Source organism: Molossus molossus, unplaced genomic scaffold (genome assembly GCF_014108415.1).
Source record: "Molossus molossus isolate mMolMol1 unplaced genomic scaffold, mMolMol1.p scaffold_m16_p_8, whole genome shotgun sequence".
NCBI classification, from domain to species: Eukaryota; Metazoa; Chordata; class Mammalia; order Chiroptera; family Molossidae; genus Molossus; species Molossus molossus.
This window is the reverse complement of record NW_023425402.1, coordinates 53,841,756-53,860,038: the sequence shown is the minus strand read 5'-3', so window position 1 is coordinate 53,860,038 and position 18,283 is coordinate 53,841,756. Positions and strand designations below refer to the sequence as shown.

Sequence of the window (18,283 nt, the reverse complement as noted above, 5' to 3'; positions counted from 1 at the left end):
AACTGTTCAATGGTATCATAATGACCGTGTGTGGGGCCAGGTAGGTGCTTGAAACAGCGGGGGCAGCACTGTAAAGTATGTGATTTTCTGGCCACTGTGCTGTACATCTGAATGCAGATTGTATTTGAAAAAATAAATTAATTTAAAAAGTCTCACTATTACGAAAAACAAGCATCACTAATCTTTCAAAAACAGAAACTTTGAGACCTGCAGCCTAAACCTCAGTTCTTAGGACACACAGCCTGAAAAGGGTCCGAGTTATCCTGCTCTTACTCCTGACTGAAAAGAGGGATTTAAGAATAGACCTGGACAGGATCCCTGATCCCAAACTGTTTCTGGGCTCTCAAACTGCAATCACACTTGACTCAATCACCCGGAGTGCACTGTTAACTACACAAGAGTGCAGGAGAAGGAGGCAGCGTGGTAATCACACATCCTTAAAAGAGTGGCGATCGTGGGCGCTGTGACATACACACAAAAGGTGGGGCGATGATCTTATATGCAACTTTCACCACAGCTTTGAGCACTCGCCATTACCAGGTTCCCGTGCCCTAGAGCCGCCAGCCCTGAAGTGTCCCTTGGGGATGACATCCAAGTCTGTCCTTCAAAATGGGAACAAGCACTGTGAACCAACCCTCAACACCCACTCTGCCCTGCCAGAATTTACTGCTACAAATGCCTGCCCTCTGGCAGCTTTCATTTAGAAAAGTAATGTACTGAACAACTCCACACCAAGAATGAAAGGGCCAGCAGTAAGATCTTCTCTCTACCCACCAAACACCCCCAGACAGCAATGAACTATAAATTATGATTACTAGAGAGATATAATAGCCCCTATAATAGTGAGAGAACTATGTCAGAAGAGGAAAAGAATGTAACCTTCCTAGAATCCCTTCAGTTACATTTACTTGGATTTTTACCTACCTACCTGCTACTTTTCCTAACATTTAAGAATAGGCTGCATTCTGTTTTTTTTTAAGACATATTTTATAATGTAAGATTATATGAAAAAAAAAAAGATGTAGTATAATAACTATACTTAAAGAACAATTATAAACAATTGCATGATATATAAATTGCATGATAAAGACTACAATGCTACATAGATGAGTGCTCCATAGTTCCTAAGGCTTCAAAATAACTGTAGTGTCCTGGCTGGTATTGCTTAGTGGTTAGAGTACTGGCCCATGCACTGAAGGGTTACAGGTTTGATTCCTAGTCAAGGGCACATACTTGGATTGCAGGTTCGATCCCCGGCCCCAGCTGGGGTGCTTGAGGGAGGCAATCAATCTACGTGTCTCTCTCACATCCATGTTTCTCTTTTTCTCTCCCCCTCCTTCCCACTCTCTGAAGAGCTATTCAGTTATAAAAGGAGTGATAAATGTTTTCTTGACTAGAGTCAAAATATAAAATATCTATTTATATGTTCCATACATAGTAAAGTATTTATTTTTATTTTCCATTATTTAAAAAGAGAAAACATATTTAAGAATTTACATTTATAATAAAATCTATCACAGACCAAACAAAGTTCTCTTGAGATGGAAAAAATCCCATCACAAAGAAAAATTCTGGGGGACAAAATGTTATTAACTCAGTGCAAAGTTAAATGAAGACCCAGAATAGCCAGCACAATGCTGAAGAACAGGCAGAGGACTGATAACCAACTGACTGCAAGACTGATAAAAGCTACAGAAATCAAAACACTGTGGTATGGTCTAAAGCATAGTCAATAAAATGAATGGAACAGAATAGTGAGCCCAGAGATAAGGCCACATAAATACAGCCAATTGACCTTTGAGAAAGGAGCAAGAGTAATAAAATGGAGCAAAGATAGTCTTTTCAACATATGATGCTGAAACTCATGCAAAAAAAAAAAAAAAAAAGGAATGTAGACACAGACCACAGACCTTGCACCCTTCCCAAAATTTAACTTAAAATGGGTCATAGACCTAAACGTAAATGTAAAACATAAAACACATAGAAGATAAACAGGTGACAATCCAGGTAACCTTGGGTATAGAGATGCCTTTTTAGATATAATACCAAAGGCAAAATCCATGAAAGAAATAACTGATAAGCAGGATTTCATTAACATAAAAAATTCTGCTTGCAAACAACTCTTTCAACAAAATGAGAAAATAAGCCACATACTGAAAGATAATATTTTCAAAAGACATAAATGATAAAAAATAAATTTTATCTAAAATATACAAAGAACTCTCAAAACTCAACAAGAAGAAAATGAACAATCTTATTTAAAAATGGGCAAAAGACACCTCTTCAAAGAAGCATATGAAAATTGATCAACATCCTGTCACTAGAAAATGCAAATTGACACAACAATGAGATACACTTCACACCTATTAAATGGCCAGAATCCAAAATACTGACACCACCAAATGTTAGTGAGGCTGTGCAGGAACAGGACCTCTCATTTATCGCTTGTGGGAACGCAAAGTGGTACAGCCGTTCTGAGAGACAGTTTGGCAGTTTCTTACAAAACTAAACATTCTTTTATCTATGATTGAGCAACCTCATTCCTTTAGTGTTTACCCAAAAGAGCTGAAAACTTTTATCTACATAACCTGTACACAGATGTTTATAACAGCTTTAATTATAACTGCCAAAACTTTCAAGCTCTTCTTCTGCAGTAGGTAAATGCATAGAGAGAGTATGGTATATCCTGACAGTAGAATATTATTCAGTGCTAAAAAGAAGAAATTATCAGGCCATAAAAACACATGGAAAAACTTCAAATGCACATTGTAAAAGAAGCCAATCTGAAAAGGCTATATATACTGTATAATTCCAAGACTACAGCAACACCACCATCTGTGGGGCCTATTTCAAGACCCCCAGTGGATGCCTGAAATAATGGACCGCACTGTACCCTACATAAAGTTTTTTCCTATACACACATACCTACGATAAACTTTAATTTATTAGGCACAGTAAGAGATTAACATACAATTGATAATACACTGTAATAAAAAAGTTATGTGAATAAGCCCTGTGATCCCTGACAGTTGATCTGATAACTGAGATAGCTACTAAGTGACTAATAGATGAGTAGCAAATATAGTTAGTACTCACTTAAGGTTATTGATAAGTTCTTGAAACTGCAGTAAAATGATGTATAACAAAACCAATTTTACAAATAGGCCTATTGATATAAAAGAGTTAAGTTCCAATGGCATCTCATTGACAAAACAAAATGATGTTGAATGAAATGACACTATTCAAGGACCTGCTGCACAGCACAGATACGTTGGACAAAGGGATAATTCACATCCAGGACACGACAAAATGCAACAATGTAAGATTTCTTCATGCTACCAAGAATGGTGCACAATTTAAAATGTATGAATTGTTTATTTCTAGAATTTTCCAGTTACTATTTTCAGACCACAGTTAACAAGCAGGTAACTGAAACTACAGAAAGTTAAACCAAGGATGGGGTGGGAGGGCTACTCTACATGACATTCTAAAAAGGCAAAACGAGGGAGACAGTAAAAAAAATAGTGGTTTAAGGGTAAGGAAGGATGAAGAGGCTGAGAACACAGAGGGTTTTCAGGGCAGTGACATTTATTCTTTATGGTCCTATAATAATGGATATATGTCATTACACAAATGTCCAAACCCATAGAATGTGTAGCACCAACAGTAAACACTAATCAAACTACAGAATTTAGGTGATACTGATACATCAAAGTAGGTTTCCCGATTGAAGCAAATGCACCACCTTGGTGTAGAAAGCTGTACAGGTGTGGGGCAGGGAGTGTATGAGAACTCGCTCTACTTTCCGTTCAGTTATGCTGTGAACCCTAAATTGCTCTAAAAGAGTCTATTTTTAAAAAATTTAATGAGAAAACATTTTATGTACTAAATATTTTAAAAATAGCATGTAAGTAAAGTGTATAGACTCCATATCTATATTTTCTAGCTAATAATATAGTTTATATCTTCTATAATGTCCATGGCATTACACTAAATTTATCCTGCTCTTTTACAAACATTGTTGGCGATATAGGACATTTCTTCCTTTGGGATTTTCTGTGCAATGCTATGTAAAGTTTCTCTAGGCCTGACTGGGTGGCTCAGTTGGTTGAGCTTTGTCCAGTACACCAAAAGGTGGTGGGCTCGATTCACAATCAGGGCACATACCCTCATTGGTGGTTTGATCCCCAGTGGGCCAGGGGAGGGTGCAGAGGGGAGGGCATGCAGGAGGCAACCATTGGTTTGCCTCTCTCTCTCTCTAAAAAAAAGTAGTTAATAAATAAAAAAGTTTCTCTAGATAGCATTTTAGGATCATCATACATTCACTAAAAATAAAACTCTTGAAGCAATCTAGAACAAAGGTTGGCAAACTATAGCCTGCCAGCCAAATGCAGTTGCTGTCTGTTTTTGTAAATAAAGCTTTATTGGAACACAGCTATGCCCAGTTGTTCATATACTGTCCACAGCTACCTTCATGCTACAACAGCAGCATTGGGTATCTGTGAGAGAAAATATAAGGTCCACAAACATAAACTATTTACCACCTGGCTCTTTTATAGAAAGAGTTTCCTGGCTCCTGACACAAAATAAATGGCTAGTAGTTGGTACTATTTTTTTTTAATAAGAAAAAGAATATTGGCCTTTTATATTTATTTCTACATGATAAGCAGTGCAACGCACAAAGCAGTTTTCTAACACTGATATAAAAATAAGGTGATATGACACCATGATTGGCGGAGACGACCCTCACAGGCCTGGATCTGTAAGTGCACCAACAAAATGACAGGAACGTGTTACTTTATTTTACACAGTACTTATTTTCTTCATCTGTTCAATGAGGATTGTGGTACTTGCCTCATTGGCTGCTGAGAGAATTCAATGAGATAATAAATGTAAGATAATTTTAGTAGTTTTAGGCACTCACTAATCATTAGGAAAGCAAGCCACTAAAATTATACAAGCTAATCATAATTTTTTCCCTTAAAAATCATTCTTAAAACTAAGAACATTCTTTTGGATTAGCTGGAAAACTAACTTTAAAGTTTTCTTAAAATGGGGCAAGGTACATCGAGAATGCTCAGTGGAAAGTGTTCCGCCCTGGCCAGTTTGGCTCAGCGGTTAGAGCGTCGGTCTGTGGTCTGGAAAGTGTTCCATGCTCTCAAGTCTAATCCATCTTTGCTTTGTTTTATATATTGGATTCCACTGCTCTTACAACAAATTTAAAAACTAAAGAACCAAAGTATATTTCATTTTACACATCATATTTTTAGGTTAACAACATAGAAAAAACTACAGTGATTCAAAGAACCATAGACAATGGGGCAATAATTAAATTTTATGTAAGCAACTGTTATCATTCCACTTCTTTCCTAACAATTTTGATCGAAGCACTTGGGACAGTGGAGTTTAAAAGTGAAACTGCTCAGTTCCCAAACACCATAAAATAATACAAAACTTTATTATATACATTTCAAATGATACAACTTCATGAAAAAAGAATAATACAACATCTAAAACTTTCACATTATAGAAAAAATAGCAATTAAAAATAGAGGTGTAAAAACAGATTGGTGCTTTTTAAAAATGTAAAAGACAAAATCTTTCTCTCTCATCTATTGAATAAAAACCATAAACAACGTAGTATGACCTCTCAATATCAGGATGATTACATTATCTATAATTGTTTTATGACTTATATGGCTACCCATTGGGCTAAAAACTGAAGAAATAAAACCTTGGAGTCATTATCTCAGAATGCAAAAAAAAATTTCGTAAGAGCACAAAAATTAACAATTTTAATCATTAAGCATTGTCTAAAAACAAGATAAAATCAGTATACCTGGTGTCCAGCCTTTACTTGCTTCAAAACACTTTCATAGCATACTTCGTCCATGTTATTCAATTGCTGCACCTTAAAGTGTTTAAAACATAAAAAATAAAATGAAGCAATTAATTATAAACTTTCTAACTACAAAAAAACCTGCCAATTACACTGCATCTTTATTTACTTTCAGAATAGCTAACCTGAAATAGAAAATGCAATATAAATATCTAACATATAACAATCCAATAGAAGCAAGCATAATGAAATTATAAAAAGTACAAATAAAACACATCATACAATACTTTCCGAGTACTAATTTTATAAGAGTAACATGTTTTTTAAAGACAATAAGTTTAGCCCAGTCAGTGTGGCTCAGTGGTTGAGCATTGACCCATGCAACAAGAGGTCACCGGTTCGATTTCTGGTCAGGGCACATGCCCAGGTTGTGGGCCAAATCCCAGTGAGGGGCGTGCAGGAGGCAACCAATCAATGTTCTCTCTCACTGATGTTTCTCTCTCTCTCTCCCTCTATAATCAATAAATAAAAAATATTTTTAAAAAAAGACAATAATCTTAAGGATAATATGCTAATTACACATATTTAAGAATAATTTTAAAGTTCCTTTTTCTGCTTTTCCCAGACAAGTACATTCCTCACGCTGTTTTTCTTCTATTTCATTCTATAAACTATAGAGTTTTCCTGTATAATTCTCAAAATCACCAGAACAATACTAATAGAATGTCATGGTATATAAAACTGAAATCTAAGGAAACAATACTGTTTCTGTAGTAAGGTTGATAGTTTTCTACAGAAACATTATTTCTGATTAATTGGAAATTTAATATCTAATTTATTAATTAAGGATTTCATTTTCCCTTTTAATGATGAGAAAGCTTCCAATCAAAAAGGAGGTACTTAACCCAAAGGAGGAGGGATATGACACAGCCTGTATCTCTTTACTTAACATTTATTAACAGTTTGGAAGGTATAAAAATATCATATACATCTGAAATTACTATGATTTAGATTTTTTGTTTTAATAATTTAAACACTTTAGCATTCTGAAACTCATTTTTTATACTAAGGTAGATGAGATAATCAAAAGATAATTTACTACCCTTAATGATTAAAAAACTCCTCTAAATAAAACTAATAATTTTTCAGTGTATTTTAGGTTGAATTCTGGCCAAGGTAATTACATATTTCAAATTAGACACACACATCATGTTCCATGCTCTTCCATAACAATTGAATCACATCATGAATTTCAAAATGAAACTCTGAGAAACCTATAAGGATTTCTTAAAGGAAATGACAAATTAACAACTGGTTAGAAAAATATATTAAACAACAGACACCCTGGGGAAATGCTTAATGGTTACCAACTGTATATTATAGCTGAGCATAAAAATAATACATTTTTGTAAGATAAAAACCTATATTTATAACTAATACATATAATTAATTTCCTGCTTACACTATATAAAATATGTAAAAGTTTTTTTTCTAATTTTGCCAAATTTCTAAACCTTCAAAATAATTAGGATAGTTCATCATCTAACACCATTCCTTTTATGATTATAATACTAACATACTATGGTGTAAATAGTTTGAATTTAATTAGCTTTAATTGATTTGCCAATTTGTATGATGAAATTAAGAGGAAAGGAGGTTTATGGTGGCTGACAAGCATCTGAAAATAATTTCTTCTCTATATCTGTCTATGGTAACCATCTGCTATCATTTAAATGATAAAGCTGAAAGAACACGAAAGCTATCAAGAAACAGCTCTACATCTGCCCTAATGATATACTAAAATGAAATAAATAAATACATATTAAGACATGATTTGAAAACAAGCAGCAAGTAAAACTAAAAAGCACTTGCAGCAATTAATGAAAGAAAAACTTTTATAACTATCACCATATCATAAACCATCTTTATGTGTGTAAGTTGTAAATGCCTCCCTCCAATTTTAAAGGTATCTTACTTTTATGCAATGTTGATGGAACATATTAACTGTTGTAGTGACAATTACTTCTTGTATTTTTTAGCTGAGAATTTTATTTATAACAATGTACAGTAAAAATGGCCTTATTTCACTAATAAAATTGTTTTTAGAGACGATATAATGTAATATATTAACGATTAAGATGGGCATAGTAACATGATTCCATCTTTTTTGTTTATAAAGAGGTCATTTGGCCTGTGAATTTTCTCCTAAAGATATTCTTCAATAGAAAAAAAAAGTATGTTGTCAAACAGAATGATAAATGTATAAATTTAACAAAAAGTAAAGTATTCCTTCATGATATTTTAAAATAAAAGTCCAAAATAAGCACCCTAAACACTCAAATGGTACTGGTAATATTACTAACAATCTAGATAAACAAACTTTGTAATGTATTATAAGAAATTTCAGAAATGTCACATATATATTTAATATATACTAATTGTAAAACATTGTAAGTTAAACAGAGCACATCCCTTAATAGTTGCTACCATGAAATTACCTTTCAATTGCATATAAGGTATTATTTATTTTAAATGATATACCAAAATATGTATTACTGGTTTAATGAGAGCCTTTTATTATTTCACAATGTCCTTCAATCATATTAAAATAACTTTTTTAAATGTATATTCTTATGCATAACTTCTATTACTAGCTGAAAATACAAAATAAACATTGATAATAGCAATGCAAACTAAATAAGCAACTTTTTGGAGGAGGACTTACTCTCCTACACATAGCTGAGAAATTGCTTGACTTTGTCTGGCATGTCATATCTGTAATGCTACTGAAATGGTCTTTTGGAGTCTCTAATCTCAATTACATATTAAATAATACATCAACAGAAATATTTTTAGAAGAAAAAGTATAGTTATTAAAATGAACACTTACCTTATTTGCACTTTTAACCCCCAGAAATGTCTGTCCAAGAGGAACTGGTCGAAAACGGCCATCAAAGTAGAAAAGGCCAATGTAGGGATTAACGTGTAAAAAGGTAGCAACATCGAGGTAGTTGGGTAAGGTTGCAGAGAGTCCAAGAATCCTTATCATACTCTGCGTAGATTCAACCTATATGAATTATTTTAATTAATGTATAAAGTTGATTTAACACATCTGGATTTTTATTTATTTATTTTTTTATTTTTATTTTATTTATTTTATTTATTTATTTTTATTTTATTTATTTATTTTAAGTTTAAAATAAGTTTTAGTAAATATAAAGCATGAAATATTCATAATAAAACAAGATCCCCTAAGGAACATAGAATAATAACATGTAACATAAAAGACAGATAAAATAAAACAAAATTGGCCTACATGTGGCATCTGGGATGATATAAAATAATTGATAATGTAAGTTTGGTAGATTTCCTAAACTGGAAAAACCCTATCAGGTAAATGTTTTCTTCTTTTTTCCTAAAAGTGCATCAAGATCACAAAAAAATGCAGTGAATTCCATGAACTAAAAATAGTATAGGCCACATTCTCTGATGACAATGTTAAATACCTAGAAATATAAAACCAAGTAATGGCCAAAAATTTATGTTCACTTACTAATTAAGATATATTATATGATCTGATGAAGCCACTATCAACAACTTCACAGCAGTTTTCTGAGAAAGCTGTTGATAAGCCTGCTCAGTTAAGAAGACTTGCCCTGGCTGGTTTGGCTCAGTGGTTAGAGTGTCGGCCTGCGGTCCAGAGAGACCAGGGTTCGGTTCCCACTAAGGGCGCGTACCTCGGTTGCAGTTTGTCTCCGGCCCTGGTTGGGAGTGCGGGGGACAGCCACTTGATGTGTCCCTTTCACTTTGATGTTTCTCTCTCTCTTCCTCTCTCTCCCTACCACTATATCTGAACAAAAAGTAGAAAAATGACCTTGGATGAGGATAAAAAAAATACTCAATGGGTATGAGCACAGTGGTCCAATGTGAGTAATATAAATACTTTCAGAATCATCCATCCATCAACACTGGCCTAGGACCTAACCTTTAGTTAGTGGGGATACAGTACTGAGTAAAACACAGATTCACACATACAGATAGATGGGGACGAAAATTAAAGTACAAATACATATACCACTTTTTACCATGAATTTGCTTTCACTAAAGAATTCTTATGGATATCAACAAAAATCCAAATCCAAACCAACCAAAAAAAAGGAATTCTAAATAAGAAAAGATGATACCACATCCATTATTTAAGAAATCTCCTTTACATGTTGTGATAAGAACTCTTTATAGGAATTAGAATAATGATTTTAACTATACAATAGTTCTAAGTAGTACTAGTGGTGATTTGAAAGAAAAAACAAACAACAAAAAACCCTGATTTTTGGTTTTAAAATCATTGTTTACAACATAAAGTTATTAAATATATGTTAAGTTCTTTTAAAATACAGGGTACCCTACAAACACTAGAGATACTTTTCTGCTAAAAAATCCATGTGAAAAATTGTATTTTTTAATCTAAAAAATATAATCCTAGAATTCTCAATACAGATAAGCCTACATGAGAAATATTTCCTTTTAAATAGGAATAATTTGGAACTTTATATCCTAAGTCAAATCTCAAAGCTCTATACACTATACATCTTCACCTAAAATTGTTAAAAACTACAAAATTAATATTCTGAAGCTTCCTCTTCATTATTAGCCCCAACACTAGGCAGTAATTTTTTTATGACTACTTTCCTCACATAGAATCTAAGTTTGAACAGTCTCCCTCGTCACTGAAAGCAGTTAAGAAGACAATATTAGTTCATTGTTGTTAACTACAACAGATTTGGCCTTTCTTACACTTTTTTTCCCAAAGTTCTCTCAATCATGCCAAGTGTGTTGTGAATTTAGTCTCTAATACCACCAAGCAACTCAGAACCAGAACAAAATCTACAGTGCATTAGAATAACTTCTTAAGGCTCTTATTAGTTACCAATGTTGAAGTGCTATGTAAAACACTGCCATCTACTGGGACAATCTGGTAATCACAAGGAACAAATAAAAAAAGGTACTTTGCTATTTAATAACAATAGTTGCAAGCACTGTGCTAGAAGTACATTGGAAATATGAGAAGAATTTCACAGACCCTTCTGCCAAGGAGATTAAAATTTAGTAGGGAATACAGAAGAAAGTATAACTAATTATAGCAAGTTGTGAAATTATAAGGAAGACTGATAAGTACTAAGTATGTGCAAAGAAAGGGACTATAAAGGGAGCCCAGAAAAGGTGAAATTTCATTGAGTGGTGAACTAGGAAACATGTCATAGAAGTTATTTTTGACAGATTCAAAAGAATAGTAGGCATTCAACAGATGGATGTGTAGGATGATATAACTCTTAATCTCATAACCAAAAATATACTCTGACTTTATGACTAGTTTCATCTCTGAAAAAGGGTCAGTGGCACTGGAAAGAAAATGTAGAAGGAACAAATATTTTTGTGTGCCTGGAACCTAGGGTGGCTAAAAAATATGTAGAAGTAAAAATTGAACGGATCATGACTTCAACAATCTTTAGTGTCTAGCTTAGCAATTTGAAAATTTTCCTTAAGATAAAAATAAATCATCTAATATTTATGACAAACTATATAAGTGGAATTTGATTATATTATGGAGATGCCAATGTGTAGGAAACATTTATATCTATATCTATATTACATACAATATATTGTATTTTTCTATATCAAATTAATACATGTATTTACATAATTATATTACATATAAAACCCATAACATAATTTTATATATTTTTACATATTTAACTTTATATACAATATAATTATCAATTATATATAAATCTACTATTATGCATTTATAAATAATTTACAGAATTTTTATAATTTTATGATTGTTTTAAAATATATATTATGTTGTGTGTATGTCTGTGTACATACATACAGATCTATATTGTCTCTCAACTGGGAATGTTAAAAAAAAATAGATGTCCTGCTCAAATTCTCTTGTAAACATGCTAATGACAGTTACATGTACTAATGATATTTACTTGCCCCAAATGTTCTACAGTTGCAGGAAAGTCCTTATCTTTGCAATGCTTTTAGCTGAGGGACATGCTCTCTCTACATGACTCAGTCTAAATAAACCTAAAAAATGGATTCATGTGGAATGGCTGCCTGAAAAATGTCACTAAACTATGTAAGAACCAGGGTATAAAAATCAAAAGATCTCATGATCAAAGTAGTCCTCTTTTGTGTAAATGCCCTGCATACTTCTTTTAAGATCTCATATGTGAAATACGGGTCAGGGCAGATCCGTTGTGGCTAGAAAGGCCCTGGAGAGTGGTGATGGCGATTTCAGACTTCTCAAAGTTTCCTTTACCTGTGTCTTACAAATACCTGTGTCTGAAATTATTCTTCTATTGCATATCAGCAAAAACCTGAGTTTTGTGTGCCTACACACAAAATATCTACAAGGAATATTTCAACCTTTGTGTTATATGTGTTTGCATCTATGTGTGTCTACACACATATTTTTAATTTATGTGGTAAAAAGTGAACATGTCCCAAAACCTCTAATTCCAACCCTATTGTAAAATTAGTTTTACAGCTTGTTGCATAGCCTTCCATGTGAATGCACCCTACTTTACCCTAGCGTAAAATTCAAATGTAAGCAAAACTTTGTTAACTATATTTACAGTACCTGGAACTGAGTGGCTGGCATATAGCAGGTGTTCACTAAATGTTCATTAAGTGAATGAAAATATAAATACAATGCACATTTTTCTTTACACAAGTGGGATTATCCCATATGTAGGACAACTTGCCTTTTCAGTGAATATGATATAAATATCTTTTTAGAAAAATATGTTTTTATTGATTTTAGAGAGAAAGAAAAGGAGAGGGAGGGAGAGAAAGAAACATCAATGTGAGAGAGAAAACATTGATTGGTTGCCTCCTGTACCCATCCCAACCAGGGACTGAACCCACAAGCTGGGCAAGTGCCCCAACTGAGAATCCAGTGACCGACCTTTTGGGGCAGGGGATGATGCTCAACCAACTACATAGGCCTAACGTGGATATCTTTTAAGCCTCGTTCATATAGCTCTTTTTAATGGTTGCAAAGTAGCACTTTATTATATAAATCAATGGTTCTCAACCTTCCTAATGCCATGGCCCTTTAATGCAGTTCCTCATGTTGTGGTGATCCCCAACCATAAAATTATTTTTGTTGCTACTTCATAACTGTACTTTTGCTACTGTTATGTCTTAGGCGACCCCTGTGAAAGGGTCATTCGACCCCCAAAGGGGTCACGATCTACAGGTTGAGAACCACTGGAAATGTAATATAATTGATTAAACTATTTCTTCTTTTGTTAAACATTGGGTTGTTTTCAACATATTTTACATTAACAAGTAGGCTTCAGTGAATACTGGTGTTAATATTCTTTTTTTTGCTATTATTTCCACATGTTAAATATCTACAAGGAAAAACAGTTGACTTTAGTGCATGCTTCCAAATTACATTATTTTTTTTTACTTTTGCTAACCTGATAGAAAAGAAATGACTCATGGTAATTTGGATTCCTTTTAAGCATATTTTCTATGACTCTCAGTATTTTTATTTCCATCATAAAATGTTTATTTCCAAAATTTAAAAAGATGTATATTTCTTATTATTTTACAATCACCTTTTAAATATAATGGACATGTATACTTTATTTTATGAGCTACATATAATGTGTTATTGAGTCTTATATTTCAACGTTTTGGAGGTATCCTTACTGGTCACAAGTTTTAATATTTACATGTTCAAGTATGCCACATTTATAACCTTGAAGTTTTGCATTTTACTTATAGTTTCTCCACCCCTAGGTTATTTTAAATGTTCTCTTATATTTTCTTTTTTAAAAAATGTTTTACTGATATTTTTCTTTTAGAGAGAGGCAGAAACATTGATGAGAAACACACAATTGGCTGCCTCCTGCACGCCCCCTAATGGGTATTGAGCCCACAACCTGGGCATGTGCTCTGACCGGGAATCAAACCAGCGACCTCTTGATCCATGGGTCGATGTCCAGCCACTGAGCCACGCCAGCTGGGCTCTTATATTTTCTTTAAAGCACTGGAAGCTTTGTTTGATATACTTGAATCATTAATCTATTTAGAATTTTATGGTGATTTACCAGAAGAAACATATTATTTTAAAATGCAATATAACTTTATAAGTTGATCTGGATCAGAGATATTTAGACTATAAAATATTAAAAACTTGATATCTAGTTATTGGGGTGGAAAGAATGTTAAGGAAGAAGGAAAACTTGAGTGTGACTCCCAGAATTTGGGATTGAGAACCAAGTGGATTGTGATGCCATGTATAAACACACAGGAAATGTGATAGAATTTCTGACATGTTTAGCAAGAGATGTCTATGGAATATCAGTAGAAACACACGACTGTGTCTGGATATAGCTAGAAATCAGAGGGGATACTTGGAAAACATGTAAAGATTTAGATGACATAGGCACAGAAGTGTGACTTCCCTGGGTAAATATTATTTAATTAATTACTTAATTAATATTATTATTATTAAAACATTTTTTTCTTTATTGATTTTTAGAGAAAGAGGAACAGAGAGTGGGAGAGAGAGAGAGACACCGAAGAGGGAGAACATCGACTGGCCTCCCCCTGCATGCCCCTCACTGGGGATCGGGCCCATAACCTGGGCATGTGCCCTGACTGGGAATCGAACCGGTGACCTCTTGGTGCATGGGTCGAGGCTCAACCACACCGGCCTGGCACTGGGTAAATAGTTAGAATAAAAAAAGATGGCATGTGACAGGGTCTTAGTGAATGTAAACATTCAAGGGTGTGATGGAGACAATGGAGCCTAAGAAAGAGAAGCTAAGCAGGCTAAAAAAAAAAAAAAATCAAGCAAAGAAAACCAGGGCAAGGTGGCACCATGGAGCCAAAGGAAAAAGTTTCAAGACAGAGAAAATAGTGAGTTATATCAAATATAAAAATGGGTAGTTTTAAAAGGTAAAAAAACAGAATTGGTTTGAGAACTATCCTTTGGATTTGGTAACCGGTGATCCTGGTAAAAAACATTTATTTACTATGTGGGGGCAATAAACAGAATGCAGTGGTCTGAAGGTCAGAAGGGAAGCAGTGATCACAGACTACTATTTCCAGAAACTAGGTGGTAAAGAGCTTTATTAAGCAGAAGTTACTGGAAAGAAATAGGTATGAGAGAGGTAAAGGCAAGAGAGACTTCACAATTCTTCCAAGCTGAAGAGACAGTGTCCGCTGAGAGGGAGATGTTAAAGACACAGGAAAAGGAAAAGCGTAACTAACTGGAGTCAAAGGAGTAAATGAGGTCCAAGGCAAGGCAAGAAGGGGCCTCTTATTAAAGGACAAAGATGGAATGATGAGTGTAGCTATGGGCAGGGATTTGAGGTTTTTATCTGGGTGGGAGAGGAAGAGGAAGAGGAAGGGGTACAAACTGAGGTACTTAAAGCATAAAAGCCTCCATTTTCGTTCAGTAAATAGTATTGTTATAGAAGAATGGGGCATGACAGGGTGAGGGAGAAGAGGGAAGAGTCTAGTGAAGTTTGGAAACAGTCACTGTAAGAAAAAAGAAGAAAACCTGTTTAGAAGTTACAGGGTAACCCCAAGGACCCAGCTGAATTCAGGCCATGAAGTATGCAACCCTAGTCTACATCCCTGTGTAATCTCCACTGGTGTTTGGCAGTCTGGCTGGAAGCACTGACATCATTTGATTTATTCATGGTTGGAATTTTGCCAAGTAGTCAGGGGATAAGTTCAGGCTATTAACAAAAGAAAAAATGGTCATGGAGTCTTGGCTATTTCAGAAAGAAAATATAGCCAGGAGAATATGAAGCAAAGACAATAACAGATGGGAGTCAAGGAATTCGAATCATTCCTAGGTTGAAAACTAGTGTTCATCTATTTTCCAAACACGTACAATTTAATAACAAACATCAAACATCATTTTAATACTCATGAGTATTCTAAGATAACTTTTCACTTAATGAAAAGAGGGGCTATCAGAAAATAACCACATGACATTGGTGAATTTACCAATTTTTGTTTGACTATTTATGAATAACCACAAAAATCTAAAACTAGAGACAACATGTACATGTCCCTTTTAAAAAATAATGATGATATGGTAAACTATGGTCTACCATAGTTTAATATCACTTAGTCAATATCAGACTTAGCTTTGCAATACAGGTTTAGAAGTTTTCCATATTTATTTTAGTTAGAGAGACTTCGATAAAATAAGACTTAGAAGGAAGAGAGGGTGCTTTTAACAGGAAAAGAGCTCAAGTTTTCTCCATAGTAAAATTAACGTTCTCCCCATGAGCAATACGTATAAATATGTCTTTAAATACTACATTTAAATTTAAAAAGTGACTCATCTCTAAGTAACTTCCTCTTACCTGCCGTAAAGTACGTGCCACTATGCTTTCTAATACTGGTCCTCTGTCTTCATGCAGCAGATGAACCTCATCAAGAATAAGGAGCTTTACAATTTGGGAAAGAGCTACATCCCCAACACTCTTTCTCGTCACTACATCCCATTTCTCTGGCGTGGTCACAAGCATCTATAAGATAAGAAAAGAAAATCAAATGAAGAAGGAGAAAAAGCCACAGATTATTTGTCAACTGTGTCATCCAATAAAAAGTATGATTGGCCACCTATGTACAGATCAAATAAAAAGTGTTAGAAATATCCCAGAATGGTTTCTAATTCACTGCAGGCAAAGGTCACTTCAACAGGACCTTTCTCTAAGTTGCGATATTAGTTATTTAAAACTCAATGAAGTAGTTGGTCATTAAATTGTGGGGTGACGTATACAAAATAGACAAGTTTTTTTTTTTTTTTTTTTAAAGTGTCTTACAATGTAAAAAACATATGACACTATCTTTTAAACCTGCATATTCTGATAGTGGCCTTTATTTTGAAAAGGGACAAGGAAATGAACAAAGCACTAAATAGAAAGGAAAAAGAAACCAAGAATCCACTCCAGGAATGGTCACCTGTTTGTACATATCCACATTTAGAGGAAACTTTACTATTGATATCCAGTTTTTTAAAAATGTCTTTAAATATCAACCATACATGCAGTACTTTATACTAAAAACCAATATATATATACTACAACATAAATGGCAGATAACAGGAGCCCAGTGAGTCACTGGTGATCTGGGCAGGAGGTAGACCCAAGGCACTTATGAGAACTTCACAGAAGCAGATCATTTGACATGAAGCTTTGATTATACATCTATTTGCTTTTCACATGTTGAATTGTTTGTGTCCTCTAAAAGCATACTGTGGTAGAGAAAAGGATGACAAGTTTAAAAATATCTTCTATTATAATGTTACATTAGAAAATAATCCTGTATGTAGATAATTCAAAGAACCCATGAGGTAACAAATGGAAACCAAAGCTATTCTTAGCCAGTACATCAGATTACAGAGACTGCTGAGAATCACAACACAAGCATGCTTTAAGAGGTTAACCGAGATGGGGGTCAGATTGCTCTCAACATTTCTGTTATGTGATTTTACATCTGTTTTGAAGTCACCTAGAGTGATGATAATAAATAATCTTTACTTTTTTTACAATGCAAATAAAAAATTCTTAACAGATGCATATCCAAATTTGTCTATATAACCTGGTACATTATTAGAGATAACACTGCTGTCATTGTGAAATGAACTACACTGACCACAACATTTAACAGCTGTACTTCAACACAACATTAATTGGCAAAATACAACGAAACAGATTGAGGAATTCATGTCTAAAGTGTGAAATACCAAAAATACAAAGCTACCTAGTTAACTTGCTAAAGCTAAATGGCAATGTTGAGAGCACATCAAATTTTACTAAAAAAATATGCTACTGGAACTAAGTATAAATGGATGTATAATGAATTTTAAAATCTAAAATGGGTTGAAACATTCACTGTGCATTAATTAACATCTCTTTTATATTATAATAAATCAGTCTACTTTGAAAAATGATAAATTTAGCCCTGGCCAGTTTGGCTCAGTGGTTGGAGCGTTGGCCTGTGGACCAGAGAGTCCCAGGTTCAGTTCCCACTAGGGGCACGTACCAAAAAAAAAAAAAAAAGAACATCTGTAACAAAAATAAAATAAATGGAAAAAAATATATATATATATAAAAAAAGAAAAATGATAAATTTAAAATAACCCAAGATATATTATTAAAAATATACCCAGGGATCACATATTAACAACCCTATCATAAAAACCAAGCCTGTTTTTAAAAATAGCAATTTTCCTAAGCTGTAAATTTACTTCACACTAAATTATAAAATAAACAAGCTTATTATTAGTAAATATTAGGAACGCTACAAAGTATATCATTAAATTATAATAAGAAATACAAAGCTTGGCTACCTACCTCACCATGAACATAGAATACTGTGCCAACTTTTTCT

At 33.7% G+C, this 18,283-nt stretch overlaps 1 protein-coding gene across 2 annotated transcripts in view; it reads right to left on the bottom strand.

Moving 5' to 3' along the window:
• Window positions 1–18,283, bottom strand: part of ASCC3 (activating signal cointegrator 1 complex subunit 3) — a 303,300-nt gene that overhangs the window by 189,166 nt on the left and 95,851 nt on the right. For both annotated transcript variants that reach the window (XM_036248171.1, XM_036248170.1), the window contains 3 exons: window positions 16,252–16,416; window positions 8,730–8,906; window positions 5,840–5,911 (listed from right to left, as the gene is read on the bottom strand). In XM_036248171.1, the coding sequence (XP_036104064.1) occupies window positions 5,840–5,911; window positions 8,730–8,906; window positions 16,252–16,416 (414 nt within the window). The remainder of the gene's footprint in view (window positions 1–5,839; window positions 5,912–8,729; window positions 8,907–16,251; window positions 16,417–18,283) is intronic.